We start from the raw sequence: 25,156 nt of genomic DNA, 5'->3' as shown, positions 1-25,156 counted from the left end.
CCTACCTGGGAAAGGCTCGAGACAGAAAGTCTTATGGCCCATTCATACTTGGTGTGGTTGCATGGAAATGAGACACAAATTTCATCAGCAGTCATGTCGCAAGGACCCTTGCATCACCCAGACCGTGGACAAAGATGAAGGCTTGTGCAGGCAGAAATGGAAATATCTGTGAGATTAATATATAAAGGTAAAGAATAAACTTTGGGATAAAGCCAGTGGATTCTGCAATGGCTGCAGTGTCACACACTGAACACTTGTTACTATAAACAGACCAGGGTGTACATTCTCTGTGCATGAATGTATCTGCAACTGTCTGTGGCTGTGTATAAACGGGCCTACAGCATCATAAAAGAGATTCACCTCAACGACTTAAGAAACTACTGGACAGAGCCTAAGCTGGATTTCAGACTAAAGTAAATAGAGTAAATAAATTAAAAGATCACAAGGAAGGAGGGATGATGCTCTATGATTCACACAATCAAGAAGGGCAAAAAGGTGTGAGGCCTCAAGAAAAAGAGGCAAAAAAGCAGGCCAGACTCTCAGCTAGTCTATGCAGGTAAGGCTAACTTTCAGGCAGTCTGACTACCTACTCCGATGGTTGCTTTTGGCGTACACTAGGCCAAATGGGATGAAGCGTTAAAATAATGGCAAAGACCAAAGAAACTATTCAGAATGATCCACAACTGAGGGAATTATCATCAGTCCCTGGCTTGTGTAAGAAACAATTTTTACAAGAAAGGGTTTATTTAAAAAAATGTAAAAATAACAAAATACTCAAAAATAGATAGATAGATAGATAGATAGATAGATAGATAGATAGATAGATAGATAGATAGATAGATAGATAGATAGATAGATAGATACTTTATTAATCCCCAAGGGGAAATTCACATACTCCAGCAGCAGCATACTGATAAAAACAATAAAAACAATATTAATTTGATAAAAATGCAATGCAAGATAAAAAATGCAAGGTGGAGAGTGCGAAGCAGGTGTAAATGTCTATAATCTTGTATAATGTTAACGTTTACCCCCCCCCCCCCCACCCCCAGGGTGGAATTGAAGAGTTGCATAGTGTGGGGGAGGAACGATCTCCTCAGTCTGTCAGTGGAGCAGGACAGTAACGGCAGTCTGTCGCTGAAGCTGCTCCTCTGTCTGGAGATGATACTGTTCAGTGGATGCAGTGGATTCTCCATGATTGACAGAAGCCTGCTGAGCGCCCGTCGCTCCACCACAGATGTCAAACTGTCCAGCTCTGTGCCTACAATAGAGCCTGCCTAGTGCCTTCCTCACCAGTTTGTCCAGGCGTGAGGTGTCCCTCTCACCTCGGAATGCTGCACCCTCCACCCATCCTTCTGCTGATACCAGCATAGGAGACAGTTTACCTCAACCCACAATTACAGCAGCCCAGGTAAGCAGAGAGCTGAAGAGACTTTGTGCCAGCAAAGCAGCGGGTCCAAATGGAGTATCGCCACGACTGCTGAAGCCCTGTGCATTGGAGCTGGGGAATCCTCTACAGTGCATCTTCAACCTGAGCCTGGAACAGGGGAGAGTACCGAGGCTTTGGAAAACATCTTGCATCACCCCAGTCCCAAAGGTATCACATCCTAGTGAGCTGAATGACTTCCAGCCTGTCGCTCTGACGTCGCATGTGATGAAGACCATCAATCATTTGCAACTAGTGCAGAATGCAGCTGCTAGAATCCTAACCAGGAAAAGAAAATCCGAGCACATTTCTCCAGTTTTGATGTCACTACACTGGTTACCTGTGTCATTCAGGATTGACTTTAAAATTCTGCTTATGGTTTATAAAGCCTTAAATAATCTCGCCCCATCTTATATATCGGAATGTCTGACATCTTATATTCCAAATCACAACCTCAGATCCTCAAATGAGTGTCTCCTTAGAATTCCAAGAGCAAAACTTAAAAGAAGTGGTGAGGCGGCCATCTGCTGTTATGCACCTAAAATCTGGAATAGCCTGCCAGTAGGAATTCGCCAGGATAATACAGTGGAGCACTTTAAAAAACTGCTAAAAACACATTACTTTAACATGGCCTTCTCATAACTTCACTGTAATTTAATCCTGATACTCTGTATATCCAATTCATTATAATAACTATTCATGGTGGCTCTAAAATCTGTACTAACCCCTACTCTCTCTTCTGTTTCCTTTTCCGGTGTCCTTTTGGTGGTGGCTTATGCCACCACCATCTACTCAAAGCACCGTGATGTTGCAACAGTGATGGATTAAAAGCCAGAAGTCTGCATGACCATCATCATCAAGTCCTTCCGTGAGAACCCTAAATACAAATAGGACTGTTTCATTTATGTTAAGTGGAATGCCCAGAGGGGACTGGACGGTCTTGTGGCCTGGAACCCCTGCAGATTTTATTTTTTTTCTCCAGCCGTCTGGAGTTTTTTTTTGTTTTTTCTGTGCCCCCTGGCCATTGGACCTTACTCTTTTTCTATGTTAACTAATGTTGTCTTATTTTAAATTTCTTATTTTGTCTTTTAATTTTCTTTTCTTCATTATGTAAAGCACTTTGAGCTACTTTTTTGTATGAAAATGTGCTATATAAATAAATGTTGTTGTTGTTGTAAACTTGTTTATAGGCAGATGAAGTGAATTGTTCAGGGTTGCACAGCGATTTGGAAATGAGAACTTAACTAAAGTCAAAAATCTTAGCTACTACACCATATTGATGCGTTAGGCTGACTATAACAGGCCTGCTAGGAAATAATGTTTCCCTTTTGGGACAATATACAGTAAATGCTATAACTAGTTTTAATAATTGGTATTTAGAATGTAAGAAATTGCAGTGTCTCTTTGTACAAATTGAAAATCTACCCTGACCTTCATGAACAAGGGCTTAACTCACTATCTTTTAAAGAAGTACAGTTGGAACTATTGTTAAAACTATGAGACTAATTTGATCTTAAATAGTATGACAGTGCTGTTTTTGTACATATTTGAAAGATAAGTTGTTCCAAATTATAAAATGCTGAATATTCTCCAGTTTGTAGATAATGTTATCTCATTGTGGTGAAAACAATAACTAAAATGAAAGTGACCTTTGTCATTTTTGGCATTTGGCTGTCTAAATCTAAATGCAGTATGATATGATGTAGTGGTCAGTATGTTGGACCGTGTGTGCCTGTCCACTGTGGGGCACAATCACACATACACAGTTGCTTATAGTGGGCCAATTAGCATTCATCAGTTTGCCAAATTACTCCTCCTGACTATGAGTCCGAAGAAGTCACTTACCTTGCTGCAATCTTGTGGCTGTTAGTGCTTCTGTCTCATAGCTGCAGAGTCCTGAATCTGAATCTCAGCCTGGCCGTTGTCTTTGCAGAGATGGTATGTTCTCCCTCTGCCTGTATCTTTTTTTCCCTGGTTATTCCAGTATTATTTCTATATTCCAAGGACACACGTTTTATATTAAATTCTGATTCAAAATTTTCCTGGTGTGAGTCATTGTGACTGCATATTATGTGATGGAATGGCTTCTCTTCCAGGGTGGTTCCCATCTTGCCACCAGTCTGTAGTAAGGTTTTGCCAAGTCAGCGTTGCCAAGATAGGCACACACTCCCCAAAATCTCCACCCAGTAAGGTCTGAACAGCCATTGATGTTCCATCCTCCTCCTCCTCCTTCTTTGCTTCCCACTCTTGTCATCACTGCAAAAGACGTCTGCAGCTTACTCAGAAAGCAAAATATTAATAAATGCTGCAGGCCCAGCACTTATTTCCCCTTCCTTACTCAGAAACTGTTCAGACCAGTTGTCTACAGTATTTGCAGACATTTTCAACCACTCTCTGCATCTGTACCTGTTCCAATCTCTGTGCACTGTTACTGCCTGCTTCAAGACTTCCACAATCATTCCAGGAGTAAAAAAAAATCAAAGGTCACAGGCCTAAATTATTACAGACCAGTAGTTTTAACCTCTGTGGTAATGAAAACCTTTGAACGCCTTCTTCTGAATTACCTTAAGAACGCTACTAAAAACTTCCTGGACCCACTTCAGTTTGCATACAGAGCCACCCAGTCTGAGGATGAGGTGGTGCATTTCTTTCTGAGCTTTATTTACCATCACCTTGATAAGCCAGGGGTATATGTGAGAATCTTGTTTGTGGACTTTTGCTCTGCTTTCAATACAATCATCCCAGAGTTCCTAGATAAGAAACTCACCCAGCTCAACCTGCCTTGTTCAATCTGCCATTGGATCACAGACTTTCTTACAGATAGGAAATAGTACGTGCAGTTAGGCACACACATGTCTGACCCGTTAACCCTTAGTACTGGTGCACTGCAGACATGTGTCCTTTCCACAATATTATTCTCACTTTATACAAATGACTGTACCTCTAGCGATTCTTCTGTCAAACTTCTTAAATTTGGAGATGACATTACACTAATAAAACATCATTTCAAATAATGATGAGTTCATATACAGACAAGAGGCAGAAAATCTGACATTGTGGTACAGCCATAATAACTTTGATCTTAACATTCAAAAAATAGATTTCAAGAAACAGTCACCTGCTCACCTATCACTTGTCATAAATGGCTCAGCCATTGGAAGAAAAAATCATTCAAGTTCCTGGGCACTGTGCTGTCACAAATCCTTAAGTGGAACAGTAACGTCACATGCATTATTAAAAAAGCCCATCGGAAAATGTTCTTTTTGCATAAGCTGTGGAAAATCAATCTCCCTCAAGCAATATTGGTCCAATTGTACACAGCCATCATCGAGTCCATTCTGACCTCATCTATAACTGTCTGATTTGGTGAAGCCTCTGTTCAGGCTAAGGCCAATCTGCAGCACATCATTAAAGCCTGTTTAACGTACATTGAAGTCCTATAATAGTGCAGAGTAAAGAAGAGGGCCGCAATGATCATTGCTGATCCTACTCTCCGATGGCATCACCTGTTCCAAAGACTTCCCTCCGGCCAATATTTTCGCGCAGTGAAGGCTAAAACTGTTTATTTCCATGTGCAGTTATTCTTACAAATCAGTCTCATAAAATTTAATTGATAGATTGTTTTTAGGTAGCTTACAAAAGCAGAATCAATAAAAATCTTTAGTTTCTAGCCATCTTGCTACAATAAGTATTTAAAGAAGCTAAGTAACAAAAGTTAATTCAGAAGGTACTTTAAATCACTCTTTAAATCATTTTTTTAACCCACTTATACCAGTTTACATTTGCAGGGTGCCAATGTCTATCCTTGGCCAGAAGCAAGTCCATCACAAGATGCACTCACATACTGGACCAGTTGATAGTCTCAGTTTGCTTTTGTGATGTGGATAGAAGTGCAAAGTCCCCAGAGAATCCATGGAAATATGTGAAGAAGACATCAAAGCTGAGATCTGAGCCTGGAACTGTTACTGTTCTATAGCATTGAATTACCTCCAAGTCAATTAGACAATTAATTTCATGCTCAACTTCATATAAAAAGGAAATTTGAAACAAAAAACAAAACAAAAAAAAGTAAAAATAAAACATTAATAAATAGACTTATTGGAAAAACACTCATACTGTTTGCATAAGTGCTGTTTTTCTTGTAACACATTAAAGGTAAACATTTCTTTGTGTTTTTAAATAGTTTTCAATCAGATAACAACTAATCCATAAACAGGACAGCAGCTTACATTCTATCTTATTCACATGATTTTTTTTTGTCTCAGTACTGACTTATTCCAGATGGAACTGAGAAATTGGCTAAATACCTAGTGAAGTGATGTAACAGTTAATGAGTACAAATTTCAAATATTTAACAGAACTCTGACGTCAGATGGGATATATATGTAAGAGCCTTGAAATGAGGCAGGAGCACAAAGATAGGTTTGCTACAATTGATTGAGAAGCCCGAAAAGGGGGAACAGAAAAACTGCATTTCAGCTGCCCTTAGGCTCCAAAGCATTTCCAGCTTTATTTCTTCAAGATGCATACAGAGACAATCACCTTTCAGATTGTAGTTGTGTGCATTGCATTGCTAATGGTCAGCCATCAGGTACTGTGCAAACTTTATACCCAATATTTATGTCTGTGTGTGTGGATGCTTTATCAGTGTTGATATAATTAGATCTTGTGTGCTGTTATTATTATATCTAAAAAATCTAGTGCAGGGAAATGTATTAGTAATACCTAATTCAAGTGTGCTCATTTCTTATAATTTTCTTACCTTCTAAATAAAATGGGATTTACCAAACTCTAAATTTGTTTAAACATTATACTATTCCATGTTGACTTTATTTTTAAACTAGGACACTGTAAAAAAGTTGACTTAATTACCTGAATAATGCTTGCACTGGAAAAAACTATAATGATAGAAATGAATATTATTTTAGGAAGATACTGCCTGGACTTTGGTGCACTTTATGCAAAATATAAATTCATGTTTAAATTTAATTTTTAACAACTTATTACATTGTTATTGGAAATATTATTATGTAGTGATATAAGATAAACACACGCATACACATATATTTCAACTCCACTTATCTAGTTTGGAGGTCACAAGTATTCATATACACTCATAAATATGTATAAAACAGGTAAAGAGTAAAGGGTATTGTCACAAGTATGTGTATGCAGTAGATATGTGGATAACCTTTACAAGTATTCATATACATTCATAAATATATCAAAGGTAAAGAGTAAAGGGTATGGTGACAAGTGTTCACATTCAGTAAATGTTGGGATAGCCTGTGATGCAGCTCTTCACTTACTCCATATCTATATACCATATATACACAGTGTGATGGAGTCCATTACAGCCGGGTCAATTAGTTATTTGATTAACTGTGTGCTCAAGTATATGCTTTATGCATTGTGAAGTATTTGTGCTGTTTCTTTAGTTTCATTTTGTTCTAATAATTCCTAAAGCAGCATCATGTAAGGTTTCTTCATTTTTTTTAGATGAAACAACTCAGCTGGTAGCTTTTAATTTAAAACGGTGATTTTTTCCTTTTGCTGTTTTACAATCAATTAACTTCAAATGTTGTGTTTTCCTTAGAATTGTATTGAGCTCATTTTAAAGAAATTATTTTGTGGTAATGCATTATATTATAAATTAGTGCACTATCATTCATGAACTATGGTAATTTTCTAGTCTTTATAAATCTGAACATGCAAATTTGCAGTATAAGTGTTTCTGCCTTGTATTTATATCATGTTGTAGGTGTGAATGAGACCTTGAAATGCCGGTGTCATGCCGTAAAATAAATGTGAGGTAGAAACTGTACTCAAGTGTGTGACTTTTAGCTTGGTAAAGAAAAAAGTTAAGACCATGCTGAAAAATAAAAATGTCAAAAAAATAGAATTTAAACTAAAGAACCACTCATTATAATGTGAGTGATTTCACTATTCTAATTTTCTTCTCTTTATCTGGCTCATGTTGTCTTATCAAATTCATATTTATTTCAAGAAAAAAATAGACATCCAATTGAAAAATATGTAAAATATGCTTAGGCAGCAAATATGACTGAATAACAATGGCATTAAATGAGAGGTTTTAATACAATGTAGTAAAGCAGAAAATATACAGCCCTTACTTATAAAAAGCTCACTAACAATTGCACATTTCTAAAATCTCTTTTTTTTTTGCTTTATCTTTGCTTTATCATACTTTAGTTTTGCCTGCCAGGTGCCACTAGTCAGGCTTGTGCTTGCTTCATGAATCCAGTGATTTGAATGCAATGATTATAGGCCACTGCTGAGTAGAACATACCACTTTTATATTCTCAGATTGTCAAAAGGCAGCATTTTATTGTGAGGAACTAGACAATATTCCTATAAAAGGGAAGACCCTATTCTCATTGGTTATTTCTATTCATTAGCTGTTTCCACAGTATTAAGTTTTAAGTGCTTAAATTTGGACAAATATTACTAATGCAGTATTACTCAAAAGCAAAATATATTGCTATTTGTATCCAGATTTCATCTATTCCAATCCAGTCTCAGCTATCCAAATCCAGATCAGAAAGCCTGAAGGTCCTGCACAGGATGGCACGCATGACCCCCCTCTGGAGATCAATGGGCAGCAAGCCTCATGGGGCATATTGCCATGACCACCATGAATGTTCCACTAAGATGTGCAGGTAAGTGTAAATAAATTACATTAAAATTGGCCAGAAGTGTTTTAATAGTGATCCAATATAAATATTTCCAACAGCAAAAAGGTGCTTTTCAAATAAAAGAGCACTACCTACTTCCACAAATTCATCTTTGCAACAATTGCAGAAAATTCTTGTGCTTACAGAAAATAAATATATCGATTAATATGCTCACACTGTAATTAAACACCATGGAATAATGTGTTCTACTTGTAAAGTGCTAATAAGAGCAAAGGGTTTTAATGTCATAGACAACGTTAGCTCTTCACAAAATGATTCTGTCAAACATTCTGTACGTAACCATTTTTCAGTCTCACATTTCTACAAGGTGTGCAATGAAGAACAACAGAACACTTCCTACTGAAAGGATGTTAAAGGATCTGTGTGTAATACTGGTTCTTTAAGGCTTTTTTTGGTTCTTTATGGGGTTGTGTGGTTCCTCATAGAGCCATTATTTGACCAAATGGATGGACAATAGAATTATTGTGTAGGTATGCACATGAATTTGTGGTGCAACAGAGTAGTATCCTGTTCAGGGTAGGTTCTTGCCGTAGTCCCCACACTCCTGGGTGGGCTTTGGCCACTATGGTCTTTAAAAACATTAAGGCAATTGGATATATGTTACAGTCAGTGTGTGGATGTGCTCTTGAATGTGTCTTGTGATGGTTTCAGTCCCACTGCAACCACCAAATCATATTAGGTGGGTTGTGTTAGACTTTACTTGTTCACAAAGTAATTATTTTAGTAAGTGAAGTGTCAAGCATAAAGTCTAAAAGTAAAATAATGACTGCTGTATTAGCTAAAGTTTCCAAATATTAAATAAATAAGGGAAACTAACATCTTTAGAATGGATAGATGAATTAGAAAATCAACATTTCATCCTCTACATTAATTTCTGACTCATTTTATATAAAGGAATAGTAACCCCATTACTAACCCCATAGGTTTTGTAATTGACATGCAGATTATGTAACACGAGTAACGAAATGTTTTTTTTTCATTGATGGCTTTCATATCATTTATTGATGTACAGCATTGGTCACTATTGACTTGTATTGTATCAAATATTTTTTATCTTTGTTCTCCATGAAGAGATTAAGAGGTTTTGTTGGTCATCAGTACAAAAATATAGGGTAAGTAACATATTAAAAAAATGGAATGTTTAGGTGGAGTATTCCTTTAGTTAATGAAGTTTATGAAAGGTTCACATATCTGTAAGCACATCTATTGAGAGTCACTTCTTAAAGACTCTACTTTTTATGTTTTCATTTCATTGGTTGCAACAAGCTCTTGCTCAGAGATTAGTTTGTATCTTTTAATAAACTCCAGTATTTTTACTGATTTTTTTTTTATTAATGTCGCTTCTTACAATACTGGACACCCAGTTAAATTCCTATAGGGCCATAGAGGCATCCATCTGTCAAATGTCTGTAATTATCATGTTAAGGGTTACAGGAAGTCAGCACTTGTCCTGGTCTGGGCACAAGGTGTAAAACATGTCTGATTAGGGCACCAGTCAACCTCAGGGCATACTCCTACACACACCAGCACTAACTCAATTGTGAGCAACTAACCTGATACTCAAAGTAAAGGCAGCCCTTCATGAGCAATTAACCTGATACTTGAAACCAAGGCAAACCTTCAAGACTGGAATTAAGACACCTGCTAGAAGGGCATGAATTCCTAACTTTTATAGTATTTAAAATTGTTTGTGTTACTGAAACAGTTTACAGCTTCTCATGTAACACTCACTGCTCCATTATCAAAACCTGGTGCTCTGGCTTTCCTCCCTAATCACCAAAGACATAACTGGCTGACTGGTAATACCTAACTGGCTCCTGTGAGGGTATTGTGTGTGTCAGTGAGCCATGCTCAGGGCTCATTCCTGCCTTAAACCCAATGCTGGTGGAAAAGGCTTTGACCCCCATGATCATGAATTAGGTTAAGCAGGTCTGCAGTTCTTATCTCCAATAACCTGTGCATATTTCCAATTAAACCTCTTACAATATCCTCCATTATTTTTAAGCATTTCTTTTGTGTCTCCTCTTGGTTTACTTTGTTGTGAGTCATGGAGTTATATGGACTTCTATGTTCAACTGCAGCTTTATTTGTTCACTCACAGGGTGAGGCTGAATGTCACTTATGAGACTGTTATTTTCTTTATAACATGTGTACATTTCCTCTACTGCCACCTGAAGAATAAGATCTGTCACCTTCATCAAATCTGAAACTGGTCATTTGGATTTCTGTGGATGGACACTAGTTAATATATTTTAAATATAAAAATAAATGAATGCTTTAGGGCGGCACGGTGGCGCAGTGGGTAGCGCTGCTGCCTCGCAGTTGGGAGACCTGCGGACCCGGGTTCGCTTCCCGGGTCCTCCCTGCGTGGAGTTTGCATGTTCTCCCCGTGTCTGCGTGGGTTTCCTCCGGGCGCTCCGGTTTCCTCCCACAATCCAAAGACATGCAGGCTAGGTGGATTGGCGATTCTAAATTAGCCCTAGTGTGTGCTTGGTGTGTGGGTGTGTTTGTGTGTGTCCTGCGGTGGGTTGGCACCCTGCCCAGGATTGGTTCCCTGCCTTGTGCCCTGTGTTGGCTGGGATTGGCTCCAGCAGACCCCCGTGACCCTGTGTTCGGATTTAGCGGGTTGGAAAATGGATGGATGGATGAATGCTTTATTTAGCTATGAAAACCTATTAAACAAAGCAAAACAATATAAATCAAACTAAATGCAGTAATTGTGATGTGCTAACCAGTCAAGCTTCAGATTGAGGATTTGGTTTGTGCTATTATAAACTGACATCATACGCTCCAACTAACATCAACAAAATAGAACTCTAAACTTGCTCAGCTGGTCCTCAACATTTTATGGAGAAATGTCTCTGTGCTACCTGTGATATTCCATAAATCAATCTCTCACATGTCAATGCACTATATGGGATTTTTTAATTTGATATACTTTGTTAATTAATTGTCTTTTCACATGATTTTTTTGGGGGGGCAGGGGAACATCAGAGCACAGGGTCAGCCATTGTACAGCACCCTGGAGTATTTGTTTAGGTTAAGGGCCTTGCTCAAGGATCCAACAGAGTAGGATCCCCTCTGGCCACAACAGGATTTGAACCAGCAACCTTCCAGACACCAGTACAGATTCTTAGTCATACAGCCACCACTCTGCCATCCCACATCACTGGTTTCCTGAGATAATGAATGTGATCCACAATAGTCAATATCAAATTGTTGGTCAGAGTTAATACTAATTACAAAAAGGACATGGCTTCAATGTTGCTGGCAGAAAGACTTGGTAGGATTTGGCCTACAGTGCATAACTTGTGCACCTCTGTCTTAAAGTTTTACTGTTCAACCATGACTTTCACAAGCACTCTTGTACTCTGTTCTCAGAAGAATTCCATATGCATGTGTTGTTCATTTCTTTCTGCTTCCTACTGTCTAAGCTCTCAAGGTCAGCAGATGTTCACTACTGTCTATCTAATATGATTGAGGCTCCTGTCTGTGTCTGCCAATCTTTACATATTCCTGCATTTCAGAAAACTCCAGGTGGATTAAGGGGTGCTTCAATCCTGCCTAGAAAATCTTCACCAATTCTGTGCACACAGGACCATATGGTCACTGATGATAAAATGACATAAGTGTGCATAATTATAACAAATTAATGTTTTATCATCCATATCAGCATACATTCATCAGAAATTGGCTGCTTTGCTGGAGTCCCCTAGATGTAAGTGCTTGAATTTAAACTTTCTATAGAACTTCAGAAAGAATACAAGTCTAGATTAAATATTTGTGCAAATATCACACAAAGTGTTTGTTTATTGGGACATATAATGGAAAGGATTAGTTCTGCCGTGTGCCTGAGGCTGCCATGATAGACTCCGGTTCCCAAGTACTTTAAACAGGATTAGGAGGGTCTGAGAATGTTATGTTATGTTCTTTTATTTGGGTAATGTAGCCTTTGATTATTTGATGGAAGGACTCTCTGTAGTCATTATGAGCATTGAAATCTACCTGTCCATCACAGCGCTGCACTCTGGGGTGCTCTGATATCACAAGAAACGAATCCTATAATATTACAGCCGATTCAGAAAATATTCAGGCCCCTTAACCTTTTTCACATTTTGCTATGTTGCTTCTTTGTGCTGAAATCATTTATATTATTCCCACATAAAGCAACACTCAATATCCCAGAATGGCAAAGCAAAAACAAGGATTTTAGATATATTTGCAAATTTATTAAAAAATGTTTTTGAAGTATATTTTAATTTTATTGAATTTTTAAAAATTAAGCAACACTCCATACACATAACTCGAGTTTTACAAAAAAACAATAAAAAAAACAAAACAAATCAACCCCCACCCCTGAGAAAGAGAGCTAGGCCAACAGTGTAAAACTTTATGCTAGTAAAGACAAATGAATAGATAAAATAATAAATGAATAAAGAAAATGGAGTAAAAGAGGGGAGAGAACCTGCTTCCTCAATTTAAATGCTTATTCTAAAATGTTATTGATTAGATCCTGCCAGGTTTTGTAAAAGTTTTGTACAGATCCTCTAAGTGAAATTTATTAAAATTAAAAAAACTGAAATATTACACTGACTCGAGTATTCAGACCCTTTGCTGTGAAACTTGAAATTTGTCTCAGGAACATTCGATTCTATTTGTCACTGTTGCTATGTTTCTCCATTTTGTTTGGAGTTCACCAGTGTTCATTTCAATTGATTGGACAGGATTAGGAAAGACATACACCTGTCTATACGAGGTCACACAGCTTATAATGTATATCAGAGCAAAAAACAAGGTTGAAGAAATTGCCTACAGAGCAAAGAAACAGGATTTTATCAAGGCACAGATCTGGGGAAGGCTACTAAATTCCTGAAACATTGAAGGTTCCCAAGAGCACAGTTGCCTTCATATTCTTAAACTGAAAAAGTTTGGAACAACCATGATTCTTCCCAGAGCTAGCCTCCCTGCCAAACTGAGAAATCATAGGAGAATCGCAGTAGAGGTGACCAAGACCCTGATGGACGCCATGGCTAAATTCCAGAGAACCTGTGTGTAGATGGGAGAAAATTCCAAAAGGACAAATCATCACTGCAACATTCCACCAATCTGGCTTCTATGACATAGTGGCCACACAGAAGAGTTGGCAAAAGCGCACCTAAAGGATTCTTAGACTTCTCTGGTCTGATGAAACAAAGATTAGCATCTGAAGAAAACCTGGCCCCTCTGCAATGTCATTCCAACGGCAGAGGATGGTGGTGGTAGCACCATCATGCATTGGGTCTGTTTTTAAGTACAAGTGACTGGGGGACTAGACAGAAATCTAAACAGAGCAAAGTACAGAGATATCCTAAATGAAAACCTGAGCACTCTGGACCACAGACCCTCCAACAGGATAATGACCCTAAGCACAAAGCAAAGACAACAGAAGTACTCAATGTTGCTGGACACAGGGAAAAAATTAATTTAAACAATATCAGCACAAGGCTGCAACATGACACAATGGGTAAAAGGTGAATCCACTGCATGTAACCTTTTGTTAGCAGAAGCAAAGAACATGGAATGTTTGTTATGCAGTGTTTACCATGTTACCATATACTGTTGCTGGATATAATGTTGTTTTGCTGTTACTTGTTGCATATATTTGTGTCTATTCAGTTTATCTATTCCTATACTGTCTCTATGGTTGTAACACTCAGACAGACTTGTAGCAATCATGCTGCTTGGCAAAAAAATCATTAATTCGTTCATTTATTGCAAACTGTTACTCCATCTCACTTGTTTCCAGTTCAAAAACAAATAACATCTGCAACGTATTCACTTTGAATATAGCCGTCTATCTCTCTTGATGTATAACATCAATATATTTGTTTGTTAAGATAATTCTTCTCAGATTAATCCAGAATTGAGTGTAAGGGTTGGGTGATTGGTGTCTTATTCTTCTTCTTATTCATCTTATACAGAGTATGACAGCCAGATCAGGTAAAACATTCACTGACATTTGCTAAAATGGGCTTCTGATCATGTCTTACTTGAAGTTGAGATCATGACAAGAAAGTGAAAGCTAAAAATCACACAAAATAATGTGAACATTTTGAAATGATGAGTGACTCATTCATTGGTTAGCACTTCTTCTGCCTCATGCCTCAAATGTTCTGAATCCCAGCCCACTGAACGTCGGTGTGATGTCTGCACAGTCTCCATGTGTCTACGTGGCTTTTCCTTGGTATACTTTATTTTATGCCCCACATCTCTAAAGACAAGTGTCACAGGTTACTTCATGATTTCAAATTAGTCCTATGTTAGTGTGTTTATGTGTAAGTGGACACAATGTGAGTGTAACTGTGTGTATGCTTATGCCCTGCAATGGCATGATGCCTCAACCAAGGCTTGATCCTGCCAAGTACCCAGTGCTGGTAGTATAGATATCCAGTGGTCCTAAACTGAATTACGGGGTTACAAAAGGGATGGATGGATTTGGTATTCTTAAGCATGCTGCTGGTGTCCAAGATGCATTTGATATTAATTCAGAGCAGATGCACAATTAAACATTATGTGAGTCATGGTTATGTCTTTTTATCATTCTTTTCCAACTCATTTATGAAGCTAAATTTCATCCCTTAGATAAAACTCAGGCTAATTGTTTTAAGAAATTAAAACTGTTGATAATCACATTTTTAATTACTATATTAATTAATTACTTTCTACTTTTGATCAAATTTAAAAGCATTGTCATTATTCAAGGAAGACATAAATTTTGGACAACACAGAGGACTGTTATCAATTGTGTATAGTCACTGCCTAATACTTAAACATTAATAATGTAGCATAAGGAGAACACACTAAAAAAAAACACCCAATCACTTTCAATTTGACCTAAGTCCTTGTATTGACTAACACGTGTGCTTTGTGCAGAGTATAACACTGCCATGAAATAACACCTTATATTGTCTAACTTTGGTATGAAGGAAAGCTACACAGCAAACCACATAGCATTTGAACCTTGAAAAATACACTAGAAATTCAAGTCCAGCTCTGTAACCAACACATGAAAACACATTAACCAATTTAATGACAACATCTCACTTTCATTAATGTCCATTCCCTTCATCCATTTGTCCATTTTCTATAGTGACACGTTTTTGGAAATGCTTTTAAGAAGCCAGAGACCACGGCAGTACTAACAAATGAGCAGCAGGAGGTAGCGCTGAACAGGATGGTAAGCAGGTGGAAAGCCAACTAACAAACTTGGAAGAATGAAAGTCACAGCTGTCAAACTCTGTAATAAACAGATTGTGACTAGAAAATGACATCCAACACAGGGAGAACATGAAAACTTCATTCAGAAGAGACTCATGCAAATTGAAACTACTTGTAGAACCACCATGCCATTTGCTACTACTGAACTCGCCAAACCAAACACATTTAACATAAGTATTTTATGTTTCCACAGTAAAATTTCTCACTTTTTTATGTAAAATATAATAAACCTAGGTTATGTATTTTTTTCAGCCTTTTTTCAATAATGTTCATCAGCCTCATTACAAGTACAACCACAGGACATGGAGTAATTCCACAGATTTGCAGTTAATGTTTCACTCTTGTTTAAAACAAAAGTCACATTTAATCTAATATTGTGCACATTTAATTTATTATTACCTTCTTCTGTTGATGAATTGTGGCTGAAAGAAGGGTGACAGGTAATATTCAAGTAATTCAAAATTGAAAATAATTTATTGCAGGTTTATAGGGTCATAATTGTCCCGAATACAGAGTACAGTCAAGTTTTTACTTTCATGTGCTAATCAACTTGCAAAATGTCCAGAAATACGAAGGCAATTTGCAATGGCCATATGAGGGAAACGGTTGATTTCAACGTGTAGTTCGTAAAAACTCAAATTGATTACAGTTTAAAAAGAGAAAAACTTACTGTTACATGCTTAATATTTTGCGTTTTGAACTTCAAAATATTTAATGTAAAGGGACTATATCTGAAGATATATGCGACTCCAGTGATGTACAATGCTCCATAATGCAAATTAATACACACATACTATATATATTAATTAACATGAACTCGAGATGAATATTCCACTGCTTATTCGTGTGAGTAGTTGTTGTAGTAGTTGTTGTTGTAGTAGTAATAGTAGTAGTGGCAAGAGTAATGTTTTGCTGCCATCTGCTGCCAAGGAATGAAAATGTCAAACAATTTCTTGACCTGGTATTTTTCTCAGCAGGGTGGCGCAGTGATTAGCGCTGCTGCTTCACAGAAGCAGAGTTTGTAGTTCAAATCCTGGACAGTCTCCAGGTGTGTATAAATTCCTGTACTGCATTTTGTAATTCCCAGGGCACACGGTTTTCTTGTAAATCTTGACAAAATGTTGTTAATTGGGGATATACAGTATATGTGACTATTGCTCCCGTAGGACCATGAACATGAATTAAATAAATGGAGCTGATAATGGAAGAGTGGATTTTTTTCTGTGTTGTAGGGTAACAGTAAATTGATGTATGTGGGATAAATCAAATTTATTATTATTATTATTATATAAAGTGTACCCTGCGTTTGACAGTATATGAAGTTAATGTTTATTAAAGCTTTTTATGTACACAATTCTGAATATGTATTGACTGATATACATAACCCAGCTTATGTTTTGCACTTGTTTAGCGACAGTTGTACAGTCAGCGTTTATGTTAGAAATCATGTGTGTGGTGCGGCATGGTGGGCCACTTATTAGAACGGTTTCGGAGTCCAAACTCGGGCACCGACTACGTTCAGCTTTTCTTGATCTGTTAGTGTCATGCAAGGATGCAATCTACTATAAAATAAACACTTCTGTTTTGTCCATATGTTAGGAACTTTTTAAAAGAAAAAACGCAAATTTTATATGCAAAGAACCCTTCACAGAATTAAGTGGTTCTTTGTCAGCCAGTAGTTAAACAAGGGAACACGAAACCCAGTAAAGTGCCATTACAGGACCAGTATTTTTAAGAGTGTATCCCAACAGCACAAAACAAGGATTCTGGATGGAAATAAAAACACACGCCTTTAAGTTCCTTTAAAAAAAATCGTGCACTGACCTGCGGAAAACGTACAATATATACATAACCCTTGTTGGTATATGCAGGTAGTCCTTCTAAAATCACAGCTGTGCATATTCACCACTTACAGCGTGACGGGTCTGACGGAGTCTGCGCGCTCTCGGCTTTTCTCCAGCTACTCCAGATCCTCCCGCGTGCTCTCGGACACACGCAATCGGTTTCTCAAGTACTCCTCGACTGCGACACACTTCGACTCTGGGGAAAGCGCGCTCAAAAATGTGTAAACGATGGTTTGGCGCACAGTTCTAGTGTCTCCGGTTTTACTTCGATTTCTACATTGTTAATCAGTTACATGTAATCGAGGTCATCGCCTAATCACTTAAATCATTGCCAGCATTTTCAATCAAAAGATGTAATATTTTAGTACAGTAGTAGTAATATCAGTATGCACCTCTATAAGACATAAGAAAAATGTGTAATACCCAGTAATGGAAATATACCAACAGTCTCGCATCATTATAAACACGAATCACAGAAAACTCCAAATAACTGATGAGAGCGAAATTTGAATGCATAAGTGCCATTAGTTGCATCAGTTGACTCAGAGATCAATAAACAGCAGCCACTTCGTGCACTCGGAATAAAACTTGAGAAGTTCATAAGGAAGGTCATCCATACCTTAGCTGAAAGCTTTGATGGTGCGCCTCACACTTTCCAGGACATCGAGATGAGCTCTTGTCAAGTCTCTTTGTGGAGTTTGCACGTTCACCGTGGGGCTTCAGCTTTTCAACGAGGGGGAGGTTGATTGGCAATTCTAATTTGAGGCGAGGCCAAAATCAGCATTCTATACCATGGCACTCCATCCATTTCTGCCTTGTTGCCGACACAGGCTAGATAAGCTTTGACCCCCGAGTTAAAAAAAATGGACAGACAGAGACTGTGGTTGGGGGTTTATCGTACCATTTTCGTGAGACCGTGTCGTCTATTTAGAATATGTCTAGGTGTGACACAACACTATTTTGTCAACGTTTTTATTCCTAATGTTGTTCTACTTTTTCTCAACAGCAATGGGCACTGTTCGCTTAGCCAGCCACACAAATTATAGAAGACTCCCGGAGAAGACGAGACCGACAGTTGCCGGGCTACATTCCCAATGGCTTCATTCCTTGAAATCCTTCAATGTAGCTGTAGTGCATACTGTAAGCTGAAGATCTGCCTGCCTGTGACTTGACTACAAGGACTTCGACTGAAGGACCTCGAAAGCAAAGAAACACGACTAATACATGACCTGATGTGCACACAATGAACAGAAATCTCCTCCTTTTATTGGCAATGTCGGGTGTATAATCGATTTCAATCTGCTCGCTGCCTCACCCTTATAGTTCAAATCTGGCGGGCAAATTGTCAGCGGGAACTCCGCGTATACCCGCGAGAAGGCTTCTCATTTTACAGCTTGATCTTTCAGTTAAAGGCAGTCGGATGCTGTCCACCGCAAAAAAAAAAAAAAAAAAAGCGATGCTACTTTGCAAATATACTTGACTTCGTTGAAATCTTAGACCTACTTGTTATAAAATGAATATTTCAACAATAGTAATCAACACATAACAACGAAGGTAATGTGTTAAAGACATAGCTGGATTTGGGGGTCTAAAATACCATATCACATCCGAACGACTTAGTTGGTAATCAGTACTTGATGACATATCAGTTACATGCTTTTGTGTAGGTGGTTAAAATATTCAAAATGAAAGATGCGACACAGATTATGGGCCGATAGAAATAATCAGATATACATAACATGCATCCTAATCACTCAAATAGTACCTGTAATTTAAATGGAATTAAAGAACCTGTATTTTCAGAGTTGGACAGATTTCCTTATCTGGATTTTTTAAAAATTGAGACGAGTCATGAGCTTGAGATGTGTGCGTCAAGATAGCGGTATTTGAGTTTAGTGGAAGCGAGACGGCACCATTCGCGACATCTGATATGTGTCTCAGTCTACGAAGTGTTGTGACTAAACAGCCAGCGGGAGTCACAGCGGCCTTACTCAGCTGGTTCGAGACGCCGAAGGACTGCTCGTTTTTTTCTCGTTTGTGTTAACCACTTATTGCCGTAAGCTGTAAACAGAAATTTATTATTGATGAATCTTTCTGAACGGAAACGCAAAGTTAACTCTTAGGTGTCTTTGGAGGAAAAAAAAATCTAAATATTTGATTCGTTATCTATAGTTGTAACTATAATTTTAAATCCTTTATAAAATATTGTATTCCTCCTTTATAATTTTTTATTTGCAAATACATTTGCTGTATGACTTGTGATTTGTGTTTAAGTGGAAGTAGTAACTGTGTTTAAGTGATTTGTGTTTAAGTGGAAGTAGTAACTGCATGTAAAACAGGGACTGATTTCATCCTAAAGGCCAATATTCACCAATTTTTGCCTTTTCCATTTATGTTCAAGCCAAAAAACATGTGCTTAGATGGTACCTATTCATCCGTTTTCTTAATAGATAGATAGATAGATAGATAGATAGATAGATAGATAGATACTTTATTAATCCTAAGGGGAAATTCACATACTCCAGCAGCAGCATACTGATAAAGAACAATATTAAATTAAAGAGTGATAACAATGCCGATAACAATGCAGGTATACTGGCTGTGCTACTTCAGAATCATGATTGGCGGTGCTTATCCCAGCAGAAATGGGTGCAAAGCGGGGGTGTCATGAACATATATGGGCCCCGTGGGCACAAAGTCTGATTGTCACGGATCCCCTCGTTTCAAATCAGAAGGGATATTGAATTCCACGTGGCACAGATATCAAGGGTCACATGGCTTAAGCCATGTGAGTACCGTTATCCGATGCATCTTTTTACCGAAAAATGGTGCACTAACGGGACAGAACATATCTCACCTAATCCAGTTCAGAAGCTTTGGTTGAATCATCCCTATGGGTCTCCAATCCATCAGACTGCCAGCACTGGCTCACAGGGCACATTCGCAGTATCATCACGCGTACCTCTTTGGGGATGTGGGAAGAAAATGGGGCGTCTGATTAAAAGCCGACGTACACACCTTTGGTTGAGCTTGGCTAAAACCTTTAAATTCATACAAGCTGACTGTTACCCACAGATGATTCATCCTTTTGCTGCACGTGTTCCAAGGATAATTAGAGATTATTTATGTCTGGAAAGTAAAGGGAATCGTGTAACAGGTTTTGGTTTAACGATAATGTCATAACATAAAGAAAGAAAGAAAGAAAGAAAGAAAGAAAGAAAGAAAGAAAGAAAGAAAGAAAGAAAAGAAAGAAAGAAAGAAAGAAAACTGGAACCACAAAGACGATATGCTGCAAATAATCCAATTTTGGAAATACTGATTGCAATAGATAAATAAGTGGAGTAGTGAATATAGTTGTCAAACCCCTCAAATGTCTCGGGTAAGTAAAAAGAAAGAGAGTCGAAAGCGTGTTAACGGCCAAAACTGTGAAGAAGATGCCCCCGACATTCCAAGGTATGTCGTGAACATGTATTAGGTTATGAAAATTAGTTCCCTGTCAGAGTTATGAATTTCTTTAAAGGTCACTTAAATATAAATTATTTCTTAATGATTCCGTGCAGTTCCATGCAGTATTTCCTCGAATGATCTTGCGCATAAGGATGTGAAGGTTATAAACACTTAATTATTAAGACGTATTTCTTGTTTATCGTAGGCAGTTTTTTCATCCAGTAAATTCTCAACTTTTTCATCTGAATAAGATTGCAAGATTCTATGAGGCAAAAGTCACGTACAGAAGGCGCACGTTTTCAGTTAATCAGTGTAAAGCTGAATTGACGTAAAAGATGTCGCAATCTGCCTCTAAATAGTATGTCGATCCGTTTCAAGTAATACAGCGTGCTGAATTAGCTAGTTTCAGGTCTCTGCAATTTACATATCCAACACTTACAGTATTTCGGTAAAGCATTTTATGATGACGTTACAGATGAATGACACTAAACAGAAAATGACTGATGGTCAACCTAAAATGACCTGCACGCGATACATTGTAATTGGGATATGGTGTATGTTTCTTGGGCGGCACGGTGGCGCAGTGGGTAGCTCTGCTGCCTCGCAGTTGGGAGACCTTGGGACCTGGGTTCGCTTCCCGGGTCCTCCCTGCGTGGAGTTTGCATGTTCTCCCCGTGTCTGCGTGGGTTTCCTCCCACAGTCCAAAGACATGCAGGTTAGGTGGATTGGCGATTCTAAATTGGCCCGGGTGTGTTCGTGTGTGTCCTGCGGTGGGTTGGCACCCTGCCCGGGATTGGTTCCTGCCTTGTGCCCTCTGTTGGCTGGGATTGGCTCCAGCAGACCCCCGTGACCCTGTGTTCGGATTCAGCGGGTTGGAAAATGGATGGATGTATGTTTCTTATAAGAACAGTAATACAGTAATAACCTACACATCAAAAATCCTTTCCGTCACAATTCGAATCCTTCGGCTACAGGGGGTCTTAAAGTATTCTACAAGTAGCAGACGCATTGCCTGCACAACCTGAACGCCAATTAGTTTTGGAGTGTAAATCGCTCAAACTGCATTAATTATACAAGCATGAAGTTAACATGTACATCTTCGGCCTGTGACAAGAAAGTCACATGACGAAGAAAGGCCAGGAATCACGACATACATAGGGCCTATGGCAGCCCACACTATAAAAAAATCAAGGTGCCAAAGATTCTGTTTTCTCCACATATTAGGAATCTTTTCAAAGCCCAAAGAACCAATTTTATATGTAAAGACCCCTTTCCAAAATGCAATGGGTATTTTTAAAGTAATGGTTCAACGAGGAACCATTCTGCTCAATAAAGCCGTATAGTGTGCAAACAACCATTATTTTTAAGAGTGCATGTTGCGGTGTAAGTGCTGTGGTGGTAGGCAACACCACATTATTAGTAGGCTATTCTACAGATAACCATTCGACATATTGTACGGCGTATTGTGAAACAAAGGACAAAATCGTACACCATTTCCCCATCCATATTCAGAACAGCATAAGCCATAACAGAAAAAGCCTTTATTGATGACAAGCGTGTTTGGATACTTCATAAAGAAGCTCCCCCATACTCGAAAAACGTGTACATGTTGGGCCTGATTGGCATGATACATTGAACCTGTGAATGTCAGTGTGCCTCATGAACTAGGGCAGCGTTTCTCCACCTTTAAGTATTTGCGACCCGAGTTTTCATAACAGTTTTAATCGCGCCCCCCTACCGTTTTTTTGAAAGGAGCCCACTAATACCAATTTGTTCTTTTTTAATTAATGATATATCATAGATGCATATTTTATTATACCTACTTAACTTTTATCGACGTTTATCTAACTCTATATTTATTTTTCTAGTATCAAAATGTAGTTTAAGTTAATTTGTTTTGGTTTCAATAGATGTATTTTTCATATTTTCAATTCTTGTTTTCTTTTTTCACATCTTCGCGCCCCCCTAGGGGTGCCCGCCCCACAGGTTGAGAACCACTGAACTAGGGTTTTATTTAGGACTACTTCCACTTTGCCCTCATAATGCCGGAATAAACGTCGACTTCCGAGATTGTATATTTAATGGAATTCAGCCGGCTCAATTTTCTTAGACAATAAGCACTCTTTTCACTTTTCCATAAGACTCTGTGCTATCTGTACTGACGGCCTTTTTTACACGCGCAGATGACTGCTTGCCTTTCTGTGTGATCGCTTCTTGTGTCGATTGTGCCTGTTCTTAGGTTAGTTAAGATTCGCTCTGGAAGTTCCTAAATCTAAAGATCTGCGCTTATGTTGCTCTGTCCAGCATACGGGGTGGGCATTGTAATGGATTGGCATCCCGTTCTTGCCGGTATTCGTTCTGGATCTCTGCGAGTTTGTTGTGTAAAACAAAGTTCAGAAAATGGGTCTTGCTTGAACATTGCTGTTATAATGATAATAATAGTAATAATAATGTTAGGTGAACTGGCTATCCTAAATTGTCCCTAGTGTGTTAGGTGTGTGGCTGTGTGTGTGTGTGTGCCCTGCGGTGGGCTGGTACCCTGCCCTGGGTTTGTTTCCTTTGTGTTGGCTGGGATTGGCTCCAGCAGACCCCCGTGACCCTGTAGTTAAGATATAGCGGGTTGGATAATGGATGGATGGATAATAATAATAATAATAACAACACGTGTTATTATTATTGGACTTGTAATTTGTATTTGTAAAAAAATATATTCATGATGTGAAAAATGCGAGTCGTTTCCAGCATATCGGTGTTTGACACCACACTAGATGCTTTGGTACTTTTAATTATTGAAATAGTAACACTGACACATTGTCCGTTTTCCATATTTGTAGGAATTTGTCTAACCATGCAGAACATTTCGTACTCACGAATACTGGCAAACAAAGACAATAAGACATCTGGAAACATCAAATGTAATTTTTACTGAGATTATGAAAAGCGTTGGTAATGGCTTTAGTTAGGTGCCACTGGGTATTTGTGGCATGATGTCATTTTATACTTTATACTTTATAGCTTGCTTCTCCCCTTTAAGCCGATTCTAAAAATCGAAATAAGTCCGGCATCTGAAAGCCCCACTGAGCTGGTGCGCTTCTTAATTAATGGTAAACTATGACCCAGCTCTGCTGGAGCTCTCATTCCACCCGAGTAGACCCCTCTGTGCACTTTCAGAAATTTTGATGGTGTTAAACAATTTTTTTTTTATTTCATTTCTGCTAACTTGTGACTGTTTGTGAAATAATTTATTTTGCTTTGCTACTTTTATAGAAGGATTGTGTGCTTGTATTTGTTGTGCTTGAATGTCTATTTTGGAATCTATTTTGTCTTCCAAATACTTTCGTTTTACAGATTGCTGTGTTCAGTAACCTTATTATATTATTAAAGCCAACTTTAAACATCCATTTTTTCCAGTGCATTCTTGGATAAATACAGTGCTTTCCAAAAGAGACCCCTTCACTTTTCACACATTATACTGCAGCCAGTTGTTTAACATTTCAGATCATTTATATTTACTTTCCCCACATCAAGCAGCACTAAATACACTGGAATGACAAAGTGAAGACAAGATATTAGGAATTTTTGCAAATTTATTAGAAATACAAAGTTGACCCAAGTATTCAGACCGTCATTCTTTTCTGCAGAGAAATTGGATGGAGACCATCAGTGGACAGCTATTTTCACATCTCCATTGCATTCAAATCTTGTCTCTGCCTGGGCCACTCAAGAACATTCAGAGGGCTGTCCCCAAGCCACTTCTGTGTTGCCTTTGTACTTAAGGTCGTTATTCTGTTGGAAGATGAACCTTCAGCCCAGTACGAGGTTCAGAGCAGATTTTCATTAAGGATATTGCTGTACTTTACTCCATTCAGCCTTCCCTCAGTCCCAGCTGCAGACAAACAACCCCACAACATGATGCTGCCACCTCCATGCTTCACTGTTGGAATTGTATTACACAGCTGATGAGTGGTGCCTACTTTCTTCGAGACCTGCCACTTAGAGTTGAGGTCAAGCAGTTCAGTCTTGGTTTCATCAGACTAGGGAATCTTGTTTGTTATAGTCTAAGAATCATTTAGGTACCTTTTTGCAAACTTCAAACAGGTTTTTGTTGTCTGGCAACTCTTCCAAAAAGCCATTAGTGGAGAATTGAAATAGTGGTTGTTCTTCTGGAAGTTTCTCCCACATCCACACAAGTTCTTTGTAGCTCAGCCTCCTCTTTTACCAAGGATTTTTTTCTCCTGATTTCTCAGTTTGGCCGGGTGGCCAGATCTAGAAAGAGTTGTGGCTTTTCCAAACATCTTCCATTTAAGAATTATAGAGGCTACTGTTCTCTTGGGAACTGTCAATGTAGCAGAATTTTAAATACTGTATAAGTTCTGTAGGCAGTTCCTTCATCCTCTTCGCTTGTTTTTTTCTCTGATGCACATTGTTAGCTCAGGCACCTTATACCGCTCAGATCCGCCACGATT

At 38.3% G+C, this 25,156-nt stretch overlaps 1 protein-coding gene across 1 annotated transcript; it reads left to right on the top strand.

Moving 5' to 3' along the window:
• Positions 1 to 5,827: 5,827 nt before the first annotated feature.
• Positions 5,828 to 24,089, top strand: LOC114662163 (liver-expressed antimicrobial peptide 2-like). The gene is made up of 3 exons (XM_028815519.2): positions 5,828 to 6,017; positions 7,943 to 8,106; positions 18,250 to 24,089. The coding sequence occupies exons 1-3, from the start codon at positions 5,949 to 5,951 to the stop codon at positions 18,287 to 18,289; spliced, it is 273 nt and encodes a 90-aa protein (XP_028671352.1). The 5' UTR covers positions 5,828 to 5,948; the 3' UTR covers positions 18,290 to 24,089.
• Positions 24,090 to 25,156: the final 1,067 nt, after the last annotated feature.

This window comes from Erpetoichthys calabaricus, chromosome 12 (genome assembly GCF_900747795.2).
Source record: "Erpetoichthys calabaricus chromosome 12, fErpCal1.3, whole genome shotgun sequence".
NCBI classification, from domain to species: domain Eukaryota; kingdom Metazoa; phylum Chordata; class Cladistia; order Polypteriformes; family Polypteridae; genus Erpetoichthys; species Erpetoichthys calabaricus.
The sequence above is the reverse complement of the archived record's forward strand: the minus strand, read 5'-3'. Positions and strand labels throughout refer to the sequence as shown.